At 39.0% G+C, this 26,036-nt stretch overlaps 2 protein-coding genes across 7 annotated transcripts in view; both read right to left on the bottom strand.

The window, feature by feature from the left end:
- The window catches only part of LOC133474940 (bone morphogenetic protein receptor type-1B-like), a 99,150-nt gene extending 95,656 nt beyond the window's left edge, over positions 1 to 3,494 (bottom strand). Inside the window, exon 1 of the mRNA XM_061767127.1 lies at positions 3,357 to 3,494. The gene's annotated coding sequence lies outside the window, so the exon portion shown is untranslated. The remainder of the gene's footprint in view (positions 1 to 3,356) is intronic.
- Positions 2,957 to 26,036, bottom strand: part of LOC133474941 (PDZ and LIM domain protein 5-like) — a 57,924-nt gene continuing 34,844 nt past the window's right edge. For 3 of the 6 annotated variants that reach the window (XM_061767131.1, XM_061767130.1, XM_061767129.1), the window contains 8 exons: positions 24,227 to 24,399; positions 23,269 to 23,305; positions 11,209 to 11,285; positions 8,873 to 9,068; positions 7,194 to 7,374; positions 6,077 to 6,197; positions 4,682 to 4,797; positions 2,957 to 4,602 (listed from right to left, as the gene is read on the bottom strand). In XM_061767131.1, coding sequence (XP_061623115.1) covers positions 4,513 to 4,602; positions 4,682 to 4,797; positions 6,077 to 6,197; positions 7,194 to 7,374; positions 8,873 to 9,068; positions 11,209 to 11,285; positions 23,269 to 23,305; positions 24,227 to 24,399 — 991 coding nt within the window. In that variant the 3' untranslated portion in view covers positions 2,957 to 4,512. Of the gene's footprint in view, positions 4,603 to 4,681; positions 4,798 to 6,076; positions 6,198 to 7,193; positions 7,375 to 8,872; positions 9,069 to 11,208; positions 11,286 to 23,268; positions 23,306 to 24,226; positions 24,400 to 24,576; positions 24,595 to 24,715; positions 24,737 to 26,036 lie in introns of all 6 variants that reach the window. The other 3 variants (XM_061767132.1, XM_061767133.1, XM_061767134.1) reach the window with 3 other exon arrangements.

The raw sequence follows: 26,036 nt of genomic DNA, 5'->3' as shown, positions 1-26,036 counted from the left end.
ATTCCTCCCAAAACTAGAGTAGCCAGAACACAACAACAACACAAGAGGAAGGTCTTCCTCAACATTTGCTCCAAGGGAAATATTTATCCCGTCACTGACAAAACAGTGCCACCTCAAAGAAGAAGCAGCGAGAAAATTTGGGGTCCCCGACTTATGTATGAAATTATGCTAAAGTGGCTCCAGATTCTTATCTTTCTTTTAAGATTGGCCTCAGTCTTTTCTAATCCCCCCTCTTCCCCTCTCAGGTCACCACTCCATCATCCCATCCATCAGTTGTAGTCTGAAACCAGGAATAGTCTTTAGACTTTAAAGCCAAACTGTGCCATTGTTAAATTGCCTTTTGTAAAAATGCAAACATATAAAAGCGGCAAAAAGAGGAACCGAATATGTTCTTGGGCCATGTGTGCCCTGGTTTTGGAAAAATACACATTTTTTCCATTAAAAAACATATGTTCAAAATAATCCTGTTTTTCGAGAAACCAAACCCACTGGTTTTTTACTTGGGTTTTTTCCTGGGAAAAAAAAGTTTGAAAAAAATGTCCTTTTTGAACAACACTTTTTTTTTCCTCTAAAAAAATACTCCCTTAGTGTCTTTTTTTGTCAAACTTATATTATATTATATTTTTATATTGGTGGCACTCCAAGGGGATAAGGAATCAATTTGGCCCCTTCAATGTGATTTCTAGTTTGTTTGGGCTATTATCTTCAGGTGAGAAAAAAAAGTAATCTTATGCATCTTATCTTAAGTTACTTTTTTTTTAGGGTGGCGGTGAATTTTCTTACAAAAAATGGTTAATATCACTAGAATAAAGTCGGACTTTACAAAGGTAACTGAAGTTACAGTATACCTTAGTACGGATATAAAAAAATAAAATAAAAAATACAGTATGTGCATCAGCATTAGGGATGGCTGAGTACCGATATCAGCTATCGGACAAATATCAGCCTCACTTCATTGTATGGGGTACTTGTGAAGGTTGCCAATATCAGCAACCGATACTTAAAGGGAAAATATGCAGGTTTCAAATTGCTAGCAATATTTGAATGTAGCCTCATTTCAGTTTCAGTCACCCGCCCCACTGCATCTCTGCCCAAATAAATGGCCATGTTTTTTTTGTTTTTTAAAAATAGTTTACTTCTATTGAAAACAAATATTTCTTGGATAAATTTTTCAGTAAAAATACTCCCTTTTAAAAATGTAAAAAAAAACAACGTTTTTTCTCTCAAACTTCAATGTTGGTCATCTTTCAAAGGGTAATTCCCAAATGAGATCAATTACAGTATATTTGAAATCCTTCCTTCCAGCATTTTGTTGGTACTCTCAGCTAACAATTTGGTTCCTTTCAGATGGTTTTGAATTTGTTTGCACTATTATCCTTACTGATCATTACTATCTCTCTTCAGGAGCAGAGTCTGTAATCTCCATTCAAGGGAGGGTGGGAAATTTTTCAAAGAAGGTGACAACTCTTCAGCACATCATTCAAGAAGGAAAGGCAAGGACAGGAGGGGAGTGGCTGAACTGTGTGCCCAATGTGAATTATAGAGGATAGCTCCATCATGAGACAAGGAGTGGTTCACCCTTTGGTGGGCCGGAGTAAGAGCAATGTAAGGGACCTGAAGGTGAAGATAAAAAGACACTGGAAACATTTCCTGGACAGGCTCAAAGGTGAACATTATTGAGGGCCTCGGTGTAAAATGGAACCGTCACTTTAATAGGTACAACCAGGACAATCTAACACAGTACAAGTGTATCCCAAACACTTTTCACCATGAGAGCAACCTCTATGAAATATTACAAAGGAATATTAGGGCCATGTTAAAAGGGTAAAAAAAATAACTGAAAATTAAGTCATTATTTTAAGGGGAAAAAGTTGCATTTCTTCTTTCTTTTATGGGGAAAAAAGTAATCTTATGAAATCATCATTACATGTGAACTTTAATCTCTATTTAAAAATCCTACTTTTCCCCCTCAAAAAACAAAAAATTGGAAAAATACAACAATAAATCCTCCCTCTCACAAGTAAAAGTGAGGGGAGTATTATGTTTACAGCCGCTATGTGAAACTCAATTACACAGCCAATTGAGCCAATGTGGCTGTATGGCAGATTTGGATCATGTGTTCCTGGCCCCAGTCAGATTGCAACTTAAATTAAATTGTAATGTGATTGGACAGTACAATTCAGAATAAAAACAAATGTGGGCAAAAATGACACACACTGTTAGCAAGCATCAGTCAGTGTATTTTGCTTTTTCTTCGGCTTTTGGTAACAGATCAGCCTCAGCAACAGTGTATTCATAACGTATAAATATAACCTTGCCTAAGCAGTAAATACAAGTTTTAGGGTGGTATTCTGATTTCCATTGTTTGTGATCAGGAAAAATTTGAATCGAAAAGGTCAATAATTTGGCATGTTCTTATGTATCATTTCTTATCATTGAAGACTCTGTTCTGAAACATTTTGTCAGAAATTACCTTGTATTTGCTATTTTAAAGAAACTAACTTTTATGGCAAATAAACTTGATATTTTGTTTAACAGTCAGGCAAATGAATAAAACTTCTGTGGCCTTGATTTTTTTAAGCTTCATTTATTTGTAATAATATATAGAAACCTTTTAGGCAGAACAGGATTGTCACTAGTGTTGACTTTACTTCTTTCATTATTGACTGCTCTAATAAATAACACTAATAATTAAGAATAATTTCTAATACACACACATATATATACATATACACATATACTATATATATATATATATATATATATATACACACACACACACACACACACACACACACACATATGACATTTTTCTTGGTAGAAAAATGTTTATTGATTTTTCTTCCTAATAGTAGTCGCAGTTGTAGTGACATGTCTTGTCTTAGCTTGTCCCATCGAGGGTCGCCGCAGTTCCTCACTCGTATCATTTGTTTGGCATAGTAATAATACCAATAGGCACATCTTCATTTATTTAATGTTTTTTACCACTTATATGCCGAAATTTATTGAATTGAAAGTGCATCTTATTCAACATGCGGATTACAGTCTAACAAACAGGTTAGCCCTTGCTAAACATGATACCATGATAGTACATTAGTGACGTTTTACCAATTTTTGAACTAGCGAACATAAAGTCGCCATAATACACGCATAAGTGAGACTTATCTGGACCTATTAGCAGGCTTATTTCACACATTTAACACAATGAAAGCAAAAAATAAATAAATAAAAACGTCAACTGGCTTGCTAGTCAGGAGTCCGAAAGCTTCCTCGTGTCAAACATTAAACCAGCACATCTGGACGGCGCGAGACCTGCGCCTTTTCAACCCCCGAAAAACGCTGCTAAGCTTACCCACCTGGTGCCGACGTAGCGTCCCGTCACGGTGTCGAGAAGCTCGCTAAAGAAAAGAAGCAAGTCACTAAGTCCGGTGTAAAAGATGTGAGTTGGAGAGACTTTTGGATGGACTGACACTCTCCACTCCAGTCTCCACGCCGTGCGCGTGCTTGAGTGTCACGTCATGCGTGCGCGTACCTGTGAGAGCGTGCGCCTGTGCTTCGCGAGCATGCGCACACGCTGTCGGATTGAAACGCTAGTCTTTCCACATGGGGACTTGTAATAATAATTAAATATTAATAACATAGCGCTTAAATACAGTCTTAACCGCAGATGGCGTCTTTATTTTTCCACAAACATATTTCTGTTTAAATGATTCTCAGTAGACATATTAGCAATAATTAATGGGAAACGTGCATGACGATACGACGTAAAATAATACGTTTAAAAACTGTTCTATAAGTACAGTGTGTGGGTAATAGTATCTACCTTTTTATATGTGTAATGCATACATACTGCAATTATTTATTCCACACTCTTCAAATTATAAAAAAGGAACATTTTTGTGACAACATTAAGTTATATATTTTGATAATTGCAAAACAAATATAGAATACATCAAATAAATGGTATGTCATAATGTAATACTATTACTCAATTGCAGATGAGACCTTTACTACTACGACTTACTATACAAAGACACTTTTGAATTATTAAACATTTCCTTTTTTGCCAGTTCATCTTAAAATATATGTATTAGGAGGAAAGTTAGTAGAAAATATATGCAATAATTAATCAAAATGTGCATGACAATATAGTGTAAAATAAATAATATGATCCAATTAAACTGTACTATAAGTATAGTGTGCGGGTAATCACCTTTTTACATACGGTACATGTGGACTGCATAAATGTGAGCATATTTGCCATTATTTATTTCATCACCTTGAAATTATGCTTAAAATTATTTTTTTTGTCAAAATTATGTCAAAATGCTTGGAAAAAAAAGCAAAAAAATAATGGAATAAAAAATTGTTTGTCATAATGTAAATTGTATTATTGTTGTGTTTTGAAAACAATTCTGTTTTATCTATAACTATTAGAAATAACGCTTCTGGTAATAATGAGGAAAAAAATTCTAATCAATAAAAATATCATCACCTCAAAAAAAAAAAAAGTTATATTTTTAGCGTTTGTGCATGTTTCTTGCAAAGAGGTTTGTCTTTCTTGGAGAAGAAAGTCTGGCCCTCCAGACTGGTGGAGCATACCTGGGGCGAAAAAAGACATCGAAGACTCTGAAGTGGAAAATGTAGGAAATGAGGATGATGAACAGTGCCTTCCACTTACGGCGCACACAAAGCAGGTGTCGTGCCACGTGTAGCCCAGTGCCTCCAGGAACTTGTCTCCCGCTTCAATGGGAAACTCGCAGCCATGGCAACCTGTGCCGAACAAACTGTAGAAGTCTGTCAAAGACCAGACATACAGTATATAAGTAATAGTAGCATGATGCGCTGTGACGATAGCATATCGTTAGCCTGATATCATAATTGCCTAAGTACATTTTAACTCATTTTTACCAAATCAATTAAAAAATACCAATGTGCTTGCTAAAAATTGTGTTACAACAAAATGTGTCACAATATGATGCACTATGATGCTTTAGACGATTCCTTGCAATATGCTTTGATATGGCATGGTCCGAAGTAGTAAGAGCATCCCAGGCAGAGAGAGAGTCGTGATTAGTGCAGATTGTATGGACACGTTGGTCAAGGAAAGAGAGGTGACGAATAAGTGATTATTAAGTTTGGCATCCAGGAAAGGAACCTGGAGGGACAGAGGGTGGTGGATTTTGCCAAAAGGATGGAAATAGCTGTAGTGAACACTTTGTTCCAGAAAAGGCACGAATATGGGGTGACCTACAAGAGTGGAGGTAGAAGCACACAGGTGGATTACAGTACATCTTGTGCAGACAATGTAACCTGAAGGAGGTTACTGACTGAAAATCAGTCCAGAGCTATGATGAGTGTGGTAAGGAGGTGAGGAAACGGGTGCAAGCAGGTTAGAACAGGTGGAGGAAAGTGTCATGTGTGTTATGTGACAGAAGAGTCTCTGCTAGGATGAAGGGCAAGGTTTATATGACAGAGGTGAGGCCAGCCATGATGTATGGTGTTAGAGACAGTGGCACTGAAGAGACAACAGGAAGCAGAGTTGGAGGTGGCAGAAGTGAAGATGTTGAGGTTCTCTCTCGGAGTGACCAAGTTAGATAGGATTAGAGCTCATCAGAGGGATGGCCAATGTTAGGTGTTTAGGAGACAAAGTTAGAGCAGACTTCGATGGTTCGGACACGTCCAGAGGAAAAATAGTGAGTATATTGGTAGAAGGATGATGAGAATGGAGCTCCCAGGCAAGAGAGCAAGAGGAAGACCAAAGAGAAGGTTTTTTTTTTAAAAATTATTTTATTAATCTCAAATCTGAGTTTGAGTTAACAATTTTTTAAATCCAGGGTGATTTCAAGTCCAGTCTATTTGTGCAGTGTAATGAGACTGAAACTTACAGTATAGAAACAGTTTTTAGGATTAGTCCAGAGACAGTGGCAACAAAATTGACTCAATTGACAGTTGACAAAATTTTGCTACGCAGACTGACTGACTGACTCAATGTCGGAACTGCGACAATGACCCACAACAATGCTTTTGAAAAGGATACAGTCCACGGTCTGCTACCATCGTTTCCTCGTCTCACCTTGCTCGCAGTAAGGTTCCCCATCCTCCAGGTGGAAGGTGTTATTTCGGATGGGCTGCTGACAGGAGGCGCACAGGAAGCAGTAGATGTGCCACGTCTGCTTCAGGGCATTAATCACTTCCTGTACGCAAAAAAAGAGGTTAGCTAAAATCATCTTCGAGTGGTAACGTTTCTCACAGGGGATATGATCCAAACCCACCAGCAATAGGTGAAAATCTACCGTGTATAGATAAATGTTCTCCCGCTTATTTTTTTCTTCTGGGAGCTCATGACTCGGCTTAAAATAGACATTCCCCACCTGAAAAGTGTGAGAACACCACCGGGACAGGGAATCAATGGAAAAGCTGGCGGGTCACACTAAATTGGGGGGGCTTAGGAGCGAGAGGGCGAGAAAACATGTTAATAAGAAGCCCTAAGCTGCTTGAAGATGTGTGAGAAACGGAGGGTTTGGAAGGGGATTGGAGGTCCTGAGGAGGTTTGGAACACGTGACGGATGAATGTCAGTGAACTATTAGCAGAGCGCACACATCTCAGGACCCTGAGATGTTGGGTTAAAAGTTACACCTGCTGCCTCCAAAGCTTAATTCTTTGAAAATACATGGAAGCCTGACTATAACTAGTGGTCACAAAAGACATTTTTATTTAAAAATGCATTTGTATGATTGTAAATGATCGAAAAGGATTTGTTACAATACGGTATGTTGTGATAGAATACAATATGATTCGATACAATGCGGGGGTTTTTTCACTTCATTTGAGTGGAAGCGTATCTGAAGCTAGCTCCTAACTCAAATTTTGGCTTGTAACACAAAGCAGAAAATCAGCTAAGCAGTGGTTCGTAATTAAAAAAAAAAAAAACATAAATTGAAGCAAGCGTAAATCAAAGTACTACTTTATATCGAGGGCCATGGCACTGGGCTGATGAAAATATTTCCATTTAGGAATTCCAAAGATGAAAATATTGGCCCCGACACTAGTTTGACCGATTGACACGAAATTGGGTGGACATAAATACCACAACAGGACACACAAAAAAAGTCTCAAAGACCGAGACATGAATTGCGCCAAATGAGACCCCAATCACGACCAGGTATGCTGGGAAGTGCAACCCACTGACCCCAAGTATCTTGGCCTGGCAGCGGCTACACGTCGGTGCAAAGAAGTCTTCGTAGCAATGTTCGCAGTAAACGCAGCCTTGCTCTTCCACAAAGCCGATGTCGGCGAGGGATGTGTGGCAGTGGATGCAATTGAATTCTTCATTATGCCACGATTTGCCCATTGCTACCAAAAATGGTCCCCTGAAACAACAAAAAAGACAACATGGTAATCATAAAGCTGCCTTGACACACAAACACACAAACATTGTAGAGTGACCACATCTCAGTCTACCGGATGACTACACTGAAGCTATTTCTTGGTTCATTTTTCGCGCCCCAGCTATAGCTCAGATTTGTAAGCCATCATTTTAAAGGGTTTTTATAGTGTGCAGAGAAGTCGAATTTAGAGTTGCGCACCTTTAGTGTAGAACCACATTGTACGGCAACATGCCAGACAGCACTGAGATCTACTGGAAAAGACACAGCGTAATTAACAGCAAAAAGAAGAGGCCGAGAAGATCCCCAAATGCATCCATCCATCCATTTTCTGAGCCGCTTCTCCTCACTAGGGTCGCGGGCGTGCTGGAGCCTATCCCAGCTATCATCGGGCAGGAGGCGGGGTACACCCTGAACTGGTTGCCAGCCAATCACAGGGCACATACAAACAAACAACCATTCGCACTCACAGTCATGCCTACGGGCAATTTAGAGTCTCCAATTAATGCATGTTTTTGGGATGTGGGAGGAAACCGGAGTGCCCGGAGAAAACCCACGCAGGCACGGGGAGAACATGCAAACTCCACACAGGTGGGGCCAGGGATTGACCCCGGGTCCTCAGAACTGTGAGGCTGACGCTCTAACCAGTCATCCACCGTGCCGCCTCCCCAAATGCAAACTGCAGGAATTCCATAGTTGTTGTTGTATTGTTGTATGCTCTGTTTATATGTGCTGCTGCTCCATGTGTGTTGAAGTAGTAATTGTTTAAGGTTTTTTTAACAAAACATGTATGCTAATTTGCATTAGCCCATCTAAGGCATTTCCCATTATGTATTAGCATTAAGCTAGCAAACATTTGCTGAATGAGATTACATGGTTTGGTTGAACATTTTGGTATTTAAATATACAATTCACTTTAGTTACATGCTCTGTTTGTAGTGTATGTGTTATTGATCTATATTTTTGTGTTAAAGTAGCAGTTCTTTGAAGGTTTATAATTATTGTAATAGCGATGCTAATTTCCGTGAGCTTGTCCATGGATTCAATCACGTGGACTTTCGTTAGATGAAAATATTTGGTTTGGTTGAACAATTTGGCGTTTAAATATACACTGTTCAATTCTCTATTTATTTTTGACTCGGGTTTACAGTAAAAAGTGACAAAACATCTCAAAGTTAGCATCTTATGCCTTTTAGTTTGAGAACTGTGCAAGGAAAAGATCTTGTTTTTATTTCTTCAAAAGGATGTTAAATGATAGTCTCCCATTTCTTGACAGTGAAAGCGTGAGAACAGGTGCGAAGGAATATTTCTGAAAGTGTGTTTTAATAAGTGCGGGGGTGTTTTAACAACTGAATTTGTATTTAAGGTGGGAGGGTTAAATATGTCAAATGTTTTTACTGTATATATATGCCGGGTGCATATGGAACAGATCCCTCACGATAAACGTAGGTTGACTGTAATGGGAATATCAATTTTCCCTTACCGGATGACCTTATTGCAGTGGCCACACATGGGAGTGCGAGTCCCCGCAGGGTAGTGCTCCGCCATTTGCACCAGTGAGTCCTCGTCTTTCGGGTGGGCCCGAGGCACAGGGCGTGCGGGAGCAGGACAACTGGGCGTGCTGCCATTGGACTTCATGCCAAAGGAAGGTGTGATTAAACCACACTGTGAACTGACACCTGCGGGGGGAGGGTGGAGAGACCTCAGCTCAGCGAGCATGAAAGAATTAAAGCAGTGTTAGTAGTTTGTAAATGTATCCACTTGCTGATGGAGTTGTACAATTTAGAATTTGACCAACATTTTTGTGAAAAATACATAATCTAAAGTCAGACAACACTTCCTGTTTCAGACCGTGGTCATTCATTAAGCAAACTTCCTGGTTCATCTGAGAAATTTAATCAACATTTTCATGAAAATTACACCTGTAAAGTCGCACAAAAACTCATCATTCTGTCATTCACAGCTGAAGACGTGGCCGTAAAATTCTGAATTTGACCAAACATAGCTTAAAAGTCGCTCGAAACTTCAGAATTTGAATGAAGGCCTCTTTTTCATGTTTAAATATAGCACTGTATGTAAAAACTGAATAAAAGAAAATGTTAAGAAATAAGCTGGTTTGTGTCATGTAATTGCTGTAAGTACTGTAGTATTTGTGTGTTGTGTGTGTGTGTCTTTAAGGGGTGTGGCTTAGTAGCTGGAGTTGGGTTGGCCGATTCATTCAGTGTGAACGCCTACTACTCGAAGTAGTAATTGTATTTCCAGTTTCAGGATGCCAGTCCCTCGTCAAAGTCGTCAGCGTCCATTGTGTTTACGCCGCTGGCTGCTTGGGTACACGTGAGTTGACTATGTGCGGAAAACGTGCAACACTTCACATGACGTCATTGCCTCAGACGGCTCCATTTATAAATATTTCGCCTGTTTTCGATATTGTAGTTAGTCGTTGTGTACATTGTAGTTACTGATAGTTAAGAATATAGTGTGTTTCGTCTCTTTTATTAGTCATTACTAAAACAAAGGCTGAAAATCGGGCTTCACTTGTGACATGCACTGTGACTGAATCAACTGTCCTGGTTATTGACTTGCCTCATGTTCCCAAGCACTGTAGTTTGCTAATGATAAATATGTGTTGCCTGAACATAAATAGCATAACAAGCTCTGGTTCTCGTGAGCAACAAAAAGTCACTATTGGCAGATAAATCAAAGTAACTGTAATCTGACTACTCTAATGTAGAAAGTAACGCGTTAGATTATTTATGACGTCACCGGACCACATTTTTGGAGTCTGGTCATAACATTAAAAACTCATGAGTTGGGGTACTCAGAAGTCAAAGTACCACTGTACTTCCATTTCCATTATTTCCTAAGGAAAAGATAACGTACGTGCGTGCGTCTGTTCGGCTTCCAGGTGCGCAAATTCTCGCTCTTCGCATCAAAATTACGACGGTGGGACCAATGGTATGTCTGTGTTTGTATGAGTTATTGACCAAATTTTAGGGTAGCAGATGATACGTTCAATTAGGCTGCAAAATCGATCACCGCCTTCTCAATCGATTTTGCAGCCTAATTGAACGTATCATCTGGTTATGTAGGTCCATTTGTTCTGTCGCGGTCGCCATTGTTGTTGCGTTGTTCCTAGTTACTAAAAGGAAAGTAAAAACGGCTACCGGAAATAGCAAAAAAATGCAGAAAACTCCACCCTGTGGTGTCCTATCCAATACCAGCCGTAGCGACACCCCCGACTCGGAGAAGAACTGCAGCACACTTTCAAAACAGCGCGCGTGGGTTGCGCTCCAGTATAAAGGCAAAGTACGCGTGGGACAGCCGCAGTGACGTCAGCGCGGTCGCCGTCCGCGCGAGTGTAAAGAAGCCTTTACTGTATGTACTGTGTTGTCATGTCAGGTCTACACTAAATTACTGATTTAATGTGGTTTCAACTACACTAATATTTAAGTTATTGGTTCATATTGGTGCCATCATTCTGTAACTTGTGTGGCGTACATTACCAAGTAATGTGTACAGTTAAACTAGTGCTTTTTTTGTACTGTGGATAAGTGATAATCCTGCCACGTGGCAGCTGCTGAAAGTAACTAAAAAGTTACTTTTTTTAACTTACTTACTTTTGAAATCAAGTAATCGCTAAAGTAACCAGTTTACTTTTAAACTCAAGTAATCAATAAAGTAACTAAGTTACTTTTTCAAGGTAACTGTGGCAACACTGGTTGTCACAGCTATGGATTTTCCACATCAGTCGAAAAGACATTCTACACACACACACACACACACACACACACACACACACACACACACACAGTGCATTACCTTGAGTTGTTGTGGGCGATTTGATCATTGTCTTGATAGTAGCGGACTCGTGGCTGCTGGACTCAGGTTCTTCTTGACTGTATCAAGCAAAGTAAGCCATACAAATTCAAATGTGTTTTGTATTTAATACAAGCAAAAATTATATTGTGAAATTCATGTTTCTGAAACCTCATAAGTTAACTGAGCTAAAATAAAATAAAAATGTAATTCAATGAAATAAGAAGAGGTTCAATGTAATTTTTTTATGAAATTCGAGAAGAAATAATAAAATAAAAATGTATTTAAAAGGAGTAATTACATTTATTTTTGTTAATTGAATGGAAATACAATTCAATAAAATGTGATAGAATTAAATTAAATTGAATAATTCAGTGAACTGAAATTACATTTTCCTCAATATTTGTTTAATCAAAGGTTATAGAATAAAATACTGTAAAATAAAAATTAAAATACTGTAAAATAAAAATTTAATTAAAAAAATTAAAAAGTAATATGATTTAATATATTCTCATTAAATACGAATTTATTATAAATCAATAAAATTTAACAAAATAAAATACAAATAAATTCAAAATAATTTAATTAATAAAATTCAAGGAACTAAAATTCGATTAAATCTTTTTAGAATATTCAATACATATAACATAGAACTATTAAAACTAAAACAATTAAATAAATCTGGGTTCAAAAGCAATCAAATGTATTTTTCTTAAATGAAAACAACATTTTATATAATTAAGTAATATTTAAAATATGGAATAAAAAAATCAATATAATGTGATAAATAAAATGAAGTTTATTAAAATGTAATACAATTTAATATAATACAATGAAATAACGTAATTAAATTAAATTCACAAAAAAGTATAAAAATTCAGTGTAACATATACAGTACAATAACATTTTTAAGAAATATAATGAAATAACATTATGAAATGTATAAAACTAAATTAAATTAAATCCAACAGCATGACTCATATAAAATAAAAAAATATATAAAATAAAATAACTTTCACTTAAATCGATTGGGGGCATCCACTCAATGGTTGGGAACTCTTCTTTTGAGGGTGCAAGAAGTTAATTTCCTCCTCTCCTAATACAATACACAGCAGTATTGTGTCAAACATTTGCACATTTACTTTGAATCTTTTGCGGGTGGGAGGTGTCACTTTTTCAATTTGGCACACACACTCCCTCTTGTGTGCCCTTGGTGAAGTACAAGTACAAGGTTTGCATGTGTCAAGCAGACCAGAAAAAGCTCATCCATGCTTTTATCTCAAGTAGACTTGACTATTGTAATGGTCTTCTGACTGGACTCCCTAAAAAAGAGCATTAAACAGCTGCAGCTCATTCAGAATGCTGGAGCTCGGGCTCTGACCAGAACAAAGAGGTCAGAGCATATTACTCCAATTCTAAAGTCTTTACACTGGCTTCCAGTCAGCTTTAGAATATATTTTAAAGTTCTGCTACTGGTCTGTAAATCACTAAATGGTTTAGGTCCTGAATACATGAAATAAATGCTAATGGGATATAAACCCGGTAGGGCTCTGAGATCGACAGACTAAGGTCAAATAGCGGACGGAGCATAGAGTCCAAAGAAAACATGGTCAAGCAGCATTTAGCTATTATGCTGCACACAAATGGAATAAGTTGCCAACAGAAGTGACGTCAGCCCCAAGTCTCCATGTTTTTAAGTCCAGTTTAAAAACTCTTTTTTTCCCATTCTTTCTAGAGCATTTCCACTTTTAAATATTTGCACGCAGTTTTAATTGTATTTTTATTTTAATTTATTTTTTTGTCTTTGTTTTAAATGTTTATAAGCAGTTTTTTTCTTTGTTTTTAAATGCTTTTAATCATGTAAAGACCATTGAGTTACCTTGAGTATGAAATGCGCTATATAAATAAATTTGCTTTGTTTTGCTTTGCTTACAAGCAAGACAGAGTCCAGACCACCTACGTGCTGACAGAGGGTAGACAAATATGGTCCTACCAAAAACAACACAGCACTCCACTCCACACAGTCAACTTCCTACTTGGAATGGTCGCCACTTTCGCTGCACAGCCGCCAGCCTCGTGATACTAGCCCGTAATAATATAACATAACATACTAATTCGGAACCAAAGCCAGAATACCAAGTGGAATGAGTTAAGGGAGAGTCATCACATGGAGTGCTGACAAGCGTCTAGTCCAGATGTAGTGCAGACAGATGCCAGACTACTAGTGCTAACGACACCGAGCTCATGTTAGAGCTATTGCATCCGCTTCAATGCATTCAGTTGAGATTATTATTACGGTACAGATTGTGCTATACGGTAGAAGTAAACAAAGCCTGGAGCCCGCGAATCCCTGCGGTCATATTGCCACTTCATTCAAAAAGTCCCCAAGAAATCAAGCCAACAAGACTGCAGAGTTCAATAATATTAATTCAAATGACCCCATATGTGATGTCATGCTACACTAACTTCAAAGGTTGAAAAAATATTGAAAGGTAAAAGGACTTATTGCGTTTTGAATGGCATGAATACGGCATTTAAAATGGAGTGAAAAAGGCTTTTACGGATACATGCACGCACACACACACGGTGTGTCGAGTCCTGAGTGTCGAGTGAATGCCAGCGACTGCCTCACCGAACCCCTGGGGGTTCGTTCGAACCCAGGTTAAGAACCACTGGTCTAGTGGTTAGGATTCCTGGTTTTCACCCAGGCGGCCTGGGTTCGGTTTCCAGAATGGGAAAGAATCTTAGGGGGTATTACCCTCTTCCCCCTGGCACTCAAAATACCCGTTTCTCCAGTGGTGGCTGTATGTCATTAAGTGCCAAGATTTAATTAAAGTAGGCACCATTTTGTTTTGCTGTGAATTTCTTCAACAACAAAAAAAACGTTTTCCAATTGGAATTTGAGCCAAATATGGGAGAAATAAAGTCACACAAAACTTTCATCATCATTTGAAACAGATCACCTCCAAGGTTGCAGAATTCAGAATCTGAACAAATGTATCTAAAAATATGCCTGGAAAGTTGCTGCAGCGTTTAAACTGAACACCACTAAATTGTAAAATTTATAATTTAAAATAGAAGTGTTTAAACCTAACACCCATGAGAAAATCTACCAACAATTTCTTGAAAAACGCATCTCTGCAGAAAATTTCGGAGCTTAAACTGTCATCATTCATAATCAAACACCGCAGAGGTCTTAATTTTCGGAATTCAACCAAATTGTTTCGGATAAAGTCGCACAAAACCCCCGAGCTTGAACGGTAGTCTGAGGTCGTATAATTTGGAAATCAACCAAAATTTTCAAGAAAAAAGCTTTGTTACAAAAACTAATTTGTACTGTGGTCATTCATAACAGGATTTCCTGAGGTCAAACGTTTCAAAATTTGACCAAAAGTTACCAAAATTCTGGGTCTTGTAAACACACCCAATTAAATATTAAAATCTAACACAGTCCTTTGGCCCATTTTACAATGTCTTATTTTTTTTAAATCACTCTTTTGTTCATTTTGCGTGTTAGATTAAAAAAAATTAATAATAATCAATATTTGTTTTTATTTTCTCAATTGCCAATTGAAAATGGATAAAACAAATGATACAAAGATTCATTGTACATGTACATTTTTAAATAAACCTTCCGTATGAGTAACATGTACTGTGTATTTCCATGTACTTCACGTGATCATAAGGAGCAGCTGAGGAGCTTGGGTGGGCCAACAACCCCTACCACACACACACAGACACACACAAACACGCAGACATGTACGCACGCACGTATTACAGTCAAATGGTAGATTTGACACCGCCGACAAGTTGGGTTATTTCCCCCTGTCCCTCATAGAGCCTGGCTGTTAGGGGTCCTCACAGGAGACTCGTGTTATGGCAACTGTTGCCATGGCCGCACTGTTCTGTGGTGACAGAGTTTTAAAGGACACATATTATGGAAAATTATCTTTTAAATGTTGGTAGCCATATAGTGCAGTTTTGTCTCCACCCAGCTTCAGATACCCGCCACTCGAGGGCTACTGTAATGCCCTCGCAAGTGGGCAAGGAAAGCCACAGTCACCGATGCACAAACACACGAATACAAAATGAGAACACTCGTAAGGAGCCACAACTAACACAAACGCTCACACGCAAACTAACGACTAGCCAACCTGACTCCAGCTCCTGACATCACTCTTTAGACTACACCCATTACAGGCAAGCATCCAATACACAAATATAATTTACAATACAATATGAAACCTGTTTATTTCTTTCCATTTCTTTTTTTTATGTTTTTTAATACAATACAGTAACAAATATAACATATAAGCCGGATTTTTTTGGGGGGGGCTGGAACAGATTAATAGCATTTCAATTAATTTCATCCACCCATTTTCTTCCACTCATACAGCGTCATGACGCAGGGGCAGTAGTTTAACCAGGGAAACCCAGACTTCCCTCTCCCCAGCCACTTCATCCAGCTCCTCCTGGGGGATCCCGAGGCGTTCCCAGGCCAGCAGGGAGACATAGTCTCTCCAGCGTGTCCTGGGTCATCCCCAGGGGCTCCTTCCGGTGGGACGTGACCGGAACACCTCACCAGGGAGCCGGCAGTCCCGGAGGCATCCTAACCAGACGCCTGAGCCACCTCCTCTGGCTCCTCTCGATGCAGAGGAGCAGCGGCTTGATTCTGAGCCCCTCTTTTAAAAAAGATTTTTTTATATGGTCTCTCTATCTATTGTTACCTATTGTGGGTGGGTCTGAAACATATCACTGTTGACTGTAGCTCGACCTTTGTATTGGGTTTTGTGTAATTGCTAAATGCTCGTGGTCTAAATATCGTAAAGTCCAATTTTTTTCCCCCTTTAACTATTCCGTGTTTCTGTGGTAATGGTAAATGAGAGTCAGCTTCGCTCATCATGCTGTCATGCTAACAACATTTGTCCGACTAACCGCGTTCATACATCCGCCGTGCTGATTATACAAGCGTAAACACGTGAGACTCACCCCTCGTTCATTAGCGACAATTACACCACAGGTCGTTAATATTCTCCACCGACTCTGCCAATTACGGGGAAGGTTTATCCCATTCCGCTCGACTGATTGGTTGATTAACTAAGAGAAGCACGCTGTTTACATTCATTAGTTGCCCATCTGGAAATGGCATATGAAGCTTGTTCACTGAAGCTTCAGTATACTGAGACGAGAGGAAGGAGGGAGTGTGTGATTTTTATCAGCACTGTTTTTTCAGTGTAAAGCTATCAACATTATCCATCATATTCAATTAGTTGTATTACTCCAAAAGACATTTTTCTTTTTTGCATTTATCCTGCTAATAAACCAATAGACAAGATGGTGGGAGGCCTGCATCTATTTAGGGGGATAACTTTATTTGAACAAATACGTTTTGGAATCGATTGGTACCTTGACTTACAAGTTAAATTTGTTCCGTGACCAAGCTCATAACTCAATTTACTCTTACTTACTTAATCAAATAAATCTTCCCCACTGAAATGACTTGAAGTGCTATTAATCTGTTCCGGCCCACAGAAAACCTGCAACATTGTATTTGTTAGTTTTTTTATCCAGTTTAATACCTCTGACAACATTATAAACATACAGCATATAGTAAAACGTAATAAAAGAGAACATAATGAAATAAACTGGTATAAAAAAACGGCTTATGCACAAATCGGTGGTGACTCGGTTTGGTACTCGAGTTTGCCAAAAAAAAAAAACACATGCAAAATCAAAATTTTAAAATTTAAATCACAATGAATCAAAGAATAACTACTTACTACTACTACTTACTTTATTCTGACAAACACTGCAATTTTGCCACGCTGGATTCACTTAAGAAAATCCAAAATATTTTACAATGTTTAGCCTTTGTTCATGGCCGACCCCATTTGGACTTACTGTACACAGTTTCTGTGCATGTATGCATTGTACCTCCACCGAGCTCTCCCTATAAAGTTTGTTTAGAAAAAAACAAAAACGTGACCTCCGCGCAAGGAGGCATCCGATAGCCTAGCCCGAGGATCTGCATGGATATTCATTAAAGCACCACAACCTCAGCAGAAAAGGACGCATCACCGAGGCAGACTGCAGCAGAATTAATGGGAGAATGTTGATCCTATACAGTATGGCAGACCGTCAGCTGGCTAGCTAGCCCTGGAACAGCCCTTGCAGCTGCTCCGAGGTAGTGAAGATTTACATCACCGACAGGCCTAAAACCCAGCGAGGGATCCTGGTTAAAGTAAGCCCTTTTAAAGTACAAAAAAAATTTGAAATTCTGGAGGGAGATGGTTTTTTTTGTTTGTTTTTTGTGACTATTAGTTTGGAATAGAACAAGCAGTAACGATTTGATTCTGATTCAGAAGTAATTCGTTACTGTCAATACGAATAGCGAATCCGGATTTAAAGGCCGAGTTCAGACAAAAAGTTACTACTGGAAGTACTGTGATGTTCATCTGAGTGATGTCGTGTTGGTCGGTTTGTCTGCGTGTGAGCGTCCGTGCATGAGTTGTGGCCTAGAGCAGCTCCTTGCAAGTGTTCTTATTTTGTATTTGTGTTTTTGACTGTTTGTCCCACTCAATAAACAGTTGAATTAAATGGTGACTATGACTGTCCTTCTCCAAATGCGAGGGTATTACAGTACCTTAAGTTTTTCACTCCACTCATGCGGTGACAAAGCTTGAGCTCTCTCATAACTCAAATTTAACACTAAACACAAAGCGACAACTGTTGTTTCGGTTAGCAACAACACAATTACCTGTTTAATGTGTCCATGTGTTAACAATTGTGTGAATGAAGTGAGATAATCAACCTTTTTTTCTGAAAAAGGGAGGCATCTATTTGAGGAGAGGCATTTATTTGTTTAAGTTGCTAGCCAGCATCTAATGGAAACTTGTCTATTAGAGTGGAGGCCACTACTCCAGGAAATAGAGTCAATACAGGTACCTACCACATAACAACTTTTTCCAGTATGAGCCGTCGCATGGTCGATTTTTGGTTTTGTGTTGCGAGCCAAAATTTGAGGTACGAGTAAGCTTCACATACGCTGCCGTTCAAGTGAAGCTTAAAAAAATGTAGTAATGCATGTACTGTAATGCCCTCACAAATGGGACAAACAGTCACATCCACAGATACAAAATGAAAACACTCACCAGGGCCTGCTGTAGGCCACAAACCACACCCAAACACTCACGCATACAGATTCCGATTCCTAATGTCACTGCTGCGCCCCTTAAAGGCACGCATCCAGCACACAATTACTATAGTAAATATAGTAATTACACTTTATGAACTTATTTCTTTTAGCTTTCTAATGTATATATACAATAGAGTGCTGGTCGTCTTCATTAAAAAGACACAAATGGTGAAATTGAGTTACAAGCTTGGTCACGGAACAAATTAAACTTGTAAGTCAAGATGTCACTCTATAGTAAATACTTGATATTTGAATACAGAAAATAACATGATAATACTGACTTAAGTGGGACAGTAATTACTGCCACAATCATTTCAAGGTTTTTGGCGTCAGCATGGTTTCAGACCAGCAAATGTCTTCTCATTGACTTGGCACCAGAAGATAGTCCATATGTCCCCGGAGACAACTTTTAACACTCTATGGTCGGCGTGAAAGGAGCTTTTGGCAGCGTCTCACAGAGATCACTTGCTGGCTCCTAGACACAACTGTACGCTGCCAAACAATGAAGCGTGTGTGCATGTGATCACTGCCTTGTCTATCTAAATGTGAGGGAGTGAAGGTTGAATGTGATCCAAAGCCTTCGAGAGTGTTAAATGATAGACCATCTGCTGTGCGCCCAAGTGAGCGTCAGTAATGTTGATGGACCATTTGTTGGCTGTTCAAACAAAAGCCACACGTTTTATGAGAGGCGTTGCACCTACGTCATCGTTGGACTCACATAGGATGAGAGCAGTCGTGGGCCAGTGCAGTGGACTCAATTTAGAAGCACTTCCTTTAGCATTTGCCTGTGGCTGAATATGCAGGTTAAAATCCATCCATCAGTCTTCTGCAGCACTTGCCCTCATGTGTAGGGTTGGGCATCGTTTCAATTTGAGCGATTCCGGTCCTGATTCCGGTTCCTCATTTCAATTCAATTTCCAAACGATTCTCAATTTCGATTCTTTTAGAGGGCTGGGTCAAAAAAGTTTGTATTGACTTAATATTCATTTATTATTGTTTCACCTAAAAGTTAAATATAGCACGGTTAAAATAGTTATTTGCAACTGTTTTATCACGTCAAATGGTTTATATTTGCAAGTTGACTTCCTGTTTTAAGCATGTAGCCTTTTATTTTGAATGGTTCGTACTGGAACTCAGCATTTTGACACGAAAAATTACTTTACAGGACTCCGGTAAAAACAAAAGTAAAACGAAAAACACCTGTTTTAATAACAAGGATTCATAGATTAGAGGGTAATACAAGGTCTAGTCATCACCTAATTTTCTAAAAGTTCTAATAATAGTAAGATGCATACATTAAATAAAAATATATACAATCAAAAATACACAATAGCCACCTGCATGAAGAAGGATGGAAGGAGCTCCAAAGATAACATAATTTGGATTCAAGGATTATGTTGTCGATGAAGTCTGGAATAACAGGATGACAACCTGCATGGCTTGCAACTCGCGCATTAAAGACATAACAATAACAATGTCGACCTTCATCCGTCACTACACAAAGACAGGTAAACTAATTTAACAGTTTAGCTAGCTGGTCAAGCTTAAGTTTCATAGACTGGTTTAGGACAATTTAACATAAAAATGATGTGATTGTGATCGATCGTTTTAGTACAGCTAAGTAACGTGACTTGGGGTGGGACAGTTTATGGTAATTATCCAACCCTCTCATTTCAGTTCATAGGCACAGAAAACTCTTTTTTTTCCCCTCTTGCTCTCATTTACTAATTAGGCGAAGCGGTGTGCACTCGAGAGCAGAAAGTAGCTCCTAAAATATAATGCCAACCGCTGAATGCAGAAGAAGTGAAGCAGCGTTGCTAGTAGTCAGTTGTGGAGATTTAAAAAAAAAAAAGTATGGAGACGTTCGCGGGCATGACGAAACAAAGAGTCGGCGCTAGAAGATGCCAGGTGCGTTATAGGTCTGCTGTATCGGATTACTTTGCATGACGAACACGGCAATTAAAAAAAAAGCCATTGACAAAATTGCGTTCCACCATTAGTAAGTACAGAACAAATTGTGTGTAGCTACGTATGAATATAATTTTCATATTACTGAACATGTTTAGTGTGTTTGTATATATATATATATATATATATATATATATATATATATATATATATATATATATATGAAAGGAGGAGAGAAGTAATGCCAACACAAGAGAAAAAAAGATCGAAGACAGAACATAAACAAGGAGTATATGCAACAACTTTATTAGCCATAAAGTATGATAATACCTTCATTGACACCACTTCAAACTTGAGAAGACGACACCACCACGGTCAAGTAAACATAAACAGGAGGAATAAATTACATAGCGAGGGCCTTTTTCAAAGATGTTTGCCTTAGGAAAGCATTCACACAGTAACTACGCTTTATCCTCGCGCCTAAAACAATCCCGACATTGGTACTTTCACTGTCATCTTTTTTTTTTTTTTTTTTAGACCTTTCAAAGTGTCCTAAAGCACCATTTTGGACTCCCACATCCAAGCATGTGCACTTACGTATATACACATCCTTACAGACTCCTATTCAAAACTGATTGATTAAAACAACAGTTGAACCTGCATTGAGATTTATATACCATGCGGACAAAAGTATTTGTATCGTGGCAAACTCCAAAGTTGTAATATTGGAAAATGTGTTATTAAATCAACTTGAAAGTCAACCAGCGTCATTGTGGTCCACTTTGGAGGTTCCACTGTATTGCCATGCATTTTTCTTCCACTTCTGGTATTCCAATACCTTTGTCCATCTGTTTCACCAACTAAAACCCCATCAGCTGAGAAAAACACTGTTTGTAGCTCAAAATTGCTAAAAACATGCCTATGTAGCAGTGCGGGCTATATGTCCGTGTACTGTATATGTATATATGCATGTATATATACGTATGTACTAGGGGTTGAACAGCTAAAGATTTTATTTTTTTTTTGTCCAATATAATGTGATGAAAGTCGAGTCGAAGTCGATTAACCGATGATGTCATTGATATTTTTCCAGCACAGTAGAGCGGCCCTCAACTTTAACACCACGGACTGGTTTCATGCGAAGACATGCTTCGACAGACAGGCATAGAAACAAACAAACAAACAAAATATTTCAAATATAACTCACCGTTTCACTAATTGTAGTTGTTGTAAATAGTGGGAGTCTTGCACGTGTTTCTCTTCAACAAACCGGCCGGTGAGTTAGTACAGCAAAATGTTTTCAATATTTAAATTTATTTATTTAGTTTTTGTTTTCAAGGAAAATAATATGGTGACCACTGTGGAGAGGTGACACGCTAGCGCCCTTTATTGACCAACCGCCACTAGTTAGCACACTGTAGGTGTCTATAAGCATTATTAGATGTTTTGGCTATATTAGACGTTTCATTTCATGCAACCGCCCTAGTTCCTCATCGCCATTCCCAGGGCACTGCTCATATGAGTCTTTCAAGACTACCGATGATTAGAATAGCCTTAGCTAGCGAAGCTAACCGCTATTCTCACCCACAACCTGCTTATTCTTGTACTCTCGGACCGACGCAGACGTATGAAGACTGTGTCGCCTTCTTGGCCAGATATTTCACTGCCGCACAGAGCGTTATAGTCTGGTGACGGCAACAGATGGGCGAGTCGAAAGTGCTCGACTGGAAGACCAGATGGCAAAAACGTGAAAAGTGATTAGTCGACCTCAAACGTTAAGGAGTAATAATGTTGACAAGTCGGCTAATCGGTTCAACCCCTAGTATGTACTGTAGCTGTCATTCCAAATGTCTGCACTATTTCTTTCTATTGTGCCATCAAGCCACTACAGCAATCAATCACACTCACAAACACATATTCTCACATACAGTATATGCATATATATATATATACGTATATACACAGGTCTACTGGACATTGAGTGTGCGAGCGGACACGCCGTGGTGCCAGTCCCTCAGCTCGTTGTACTTTGGGCCGATCACCAACCGCGTGGTGGTCTTGTTCACTCTGCCATCCGGGACAGAAGAGAACAAGGGTTCAGGATAACAAGGTCCATGTGGGGCTCTGACCACTGCAAACACCGCACTGAACAAGAAGGACTCGGATGCAGTGAAGATGGGCAGTGTTAAGAAAGCAACACTAGTTAAAGGGGACATATTGTGGAAAAGTAACTTTTTAATACCTTTTATTGAATACACTACCTTAACTTACGAGTTAGATCGCTTGGTCTATTTTTTGACTTTGTGTTGCGACCAAAATTTCAACGATGAACAAGCTTCGGAAATGCTGCCCATTGAGTGAAGTGAAAACAAATGAGCAAATGATGTACTGTTATACTCTGGAATGTGGGCAAGGAGAGTCACAGTCGCCCGTGCACCTTCAATCGTTAATCGAACAGGACAAACAGTCAAAACAGCCGGCACCTAAAAATGGGCTAATTTGTTATTTAACTTCTTAGTAACTTTTTTAAATTGTGGAAAAAACGCATAATGTCTCCTTTAATCTTTAACCGTGTGTCACTGTGTTAAACACACAAATGGCAAACCAAACACGTCAGATCAACACTGCAGTCCACCAACGCAATCCTCGGTTAAGATGTCAGGCAGTTCACAGCAAGGCTTTCATCACCAACAAATGCAACAATCTGATTGGCTACAAGCATTCACTTGTAATGCAACACTATTCCATGTGGACCACTTGACTTAAGCGCCGATGTTCACAAATGTAAAACTTAAGGGTACACTTTCACTATATTTTTCGTCACTCAATAACTATAAGAAACCAATACATCAATTAAAATGTCCATAAGATTTGGATATCTAAATTAAATCTACGTGCAACCACAACACCCAAAAGGTTTATTAGTCAGTTGTAAGTAAATTTCAATGGCAAGCACTTACTTTGTCTTCTTGGCTGTGTCTGCTTCCTCTTCTGGAGCTACAAATGGAAGGGGGGGGTGGGGGGGAAACGCATTTTGTATTATTAGTAGTAATAGTAGTGTTAGTAGTTGTAGTCGTAATAGTAGCAGCAGTAGTACTACAACTACTAGTAGTATTTACTAGTTTGTTTGTTTATTAATTTCCACATTTAGTTATTTCAAAACTATTGTTAGTGGTTTATAAATTAAGACAACATTAAATTCCGTTTTACTTGTTTTATACATGTATTATCATGTGGTGCCATATGTTATGTTTATTATATGTTTTTTGCTTTATGTGTGCACATATATATATATATATATATATATGTATATATATATAAAACCCGTGCCAAGGCTGCCCTTTGTCACCGATTCTGTTCATGACTTTTATGGACAGAATTTCTAAGCGCAGCTGAGGCATAGAGGGGGTCCGGTTTGGTGGCCTCATTATTGCATCTCTGCTTTTTGCAGATGATGTGGTTCTGTTGGCTTCATCAAGCGGTGACCTCCAACCCTCACTGGAGCGGTTCGCAGCCGAGTGTGAAGCGCCCGGGATGAGAATCAGCACCTCCAAACCTGAGACCTTGGTCCTCAGTCGGAAAAGGGTGGCGTGCCCTCTCCAGGTCGGGGATGAGATCGTGCCCCAAGTGGAGGAGTTCAAATATCTTGGGGTCTTGTTAACGAGTGAGGGAAGAATAGAACGGGAGATCGACTGGTGGATCGGTGCAGCGTCTGCAGTGATGCGGACTTTGTATCGGTCCGTTGTGGTAAAGAAGGAGCTAAGCCGAAAGGCCAAACTTTCTATTTACCGGTCGATCTATATTCCTACCCTCACCTATGGTCACGAGCTGCGTATATATATATATATATGTGTGTGTATGTGTGTGTCAAGGCGCCACTGCACAACTACCTTTGAGGCCTCTTTGCCAATGACGTACCGTTCTCGGTGCCCGTAATCTGAGCCAGAATCCTGAAAGATCTGGACTGGGTGGTCCCAGTGCGCGGGCGCCAGTCCTCCGTGTCCTCCATGATGCGCTTCCGGCTGGCGTCAGCGTGGGTGGGCACGTGGTAGAACTGGATGTCCGTGTCCACGATATGTCTTCGGGGAGGCCTGGGAGGAGAGCACAGGTCAAGGTCAATCTATGCAATCAACATTGGGTATAATTATTCACCACAAACTGTGTTAGGGATGGAAGAATTGAAATGAAATGCTTCCATGTTTGATGAGATATGGCATGAAGTTGATGGGATACAGTACACGCATCATGATAAAGGCCACTTTTACTACCTGGGTGGCTGGGGTTTTCTTGGAAAACGCAAAGGAGAGAAAGGAGACAAACTAAATTTCCTACCATGTGCGTAACACTACAAAATAAACATTTAAAGATATGCATATAGAGACAGTGAGGTTATGTGAAAAGACTTACTTTAAAATACTGTGAGGTCCACTTGTGGGGGAGGAAGAAGAAAAGACACAGTGAAATTAAAAAAGAGAAGATAGAAGAAGAGAGCAATTTCCAGTAGAGGGAGCCAAAATATCAAAAGTCACACCCAAGACTTGACATTCGATACACTTACACTTTCTATTCTCAAACCAAATGATACCGCACAAGAACAAAAAGCTCTCCCAAAACATGTTACTGTTAACAATATATATATACATTACATTACATTATTGTGGTTGCGGTTTACAATGGTGCACCAAATTAAACTGGCATCTATTTTCCATTTAGCTTTAAACAATAAAGGCACTAAACTTAGCGTTAGTTTGTGCAGGAGTACTTTTTTTTTGTATATATCATTCATTTTCCGAACCGCTTTTCAATTGATATTATTTTATTCCCATGTTTCTCTATCTGAACTTTTTGAAATAAATATTATGTACTTTTTGAAATAAATATGATATATTATATTGTGGTATGAAATTAAGACCACTTCCAGGTATATATGTTACTATCTGAACAATGATTTGATTTAAACGTTTTATTGTTTATTAAAGAACACAATTTATTCATTTATATTTGTATTTATGGCTTACGGCCGTACTACCGTGAGAACGCCCGATCTCATCCGATCTCGGAAGCTAAGCCGGGGGAAGACTCTAAATTGCCCGTAGGTGTGAATGTGAGTGTGAATGGTTGTTTGTTTATATGTACCCTGCGATTGGCTGGCGACCGGTTCAGGGTGTACCCCGCCTCTCGCCCGAAGATAGCTGGGATAGGCTCCATCAGCCTGTGACCCTAGTGAGGATAAGCGGTCAAGAAAATGGATGGATGGATGGATCTGTATTTATTTTATTAATATATGTATGTCATGTTTATTTTTTCATTTTATTTCATATAAGGCAAGAAAAAGGGGTGAGGGCAGGCTCTACCAGCGAGTATAAAGTGACTGTACAGTTTGGCTTTAATATGAAGGTGGTTTTTTTTTGGGGGGGGGGGTTAATGAAAAAAGAACATTAGTACATTTTCAGCATAACTACCGTCGCTGCCACGGCTGAGTGAAATCAATAAAAGGCATCGACAAGGTCAATAAATCATCAGTAAGTGCATGCAATGCACACCAGCCTTCACTCACTCACACTCATTGCATTGATTTAGGAGCTCCTCTTAACACAATCTCTTCATGTGGGTGTGGGCGCATTGACAGGTATGTGCATGTGTGCGTGTGCGTGTGTGTGTGACATGTTCTTTATGATGATGGGTCTTACTGCACTGCACACAAAACGTGCTTGGTGAAAAGTGATCT

Source organism: Phyllopteryx taeniolatus, chromosome 3 (genome assembly GCF_024500385.1).
Source record: "Phyllopteryx taeniolatus isolate TA_2022b chromosome 3, UOR_Ptae_1.2, whole genome shotgun sequence".
In the NCBI taxonomy this organism is placed as follows: Eukaryota; Metazoa; Chordata; class Actinopteri; order Syngnathiformes; family Syngnathidae; genus Phyllopteryx; species Phyllopteryx taeniolatus.
Note: the sequence above shows the minus strand (reverse complement) of the source record. Positions and strands in the feature narration are given on the sequence as shown.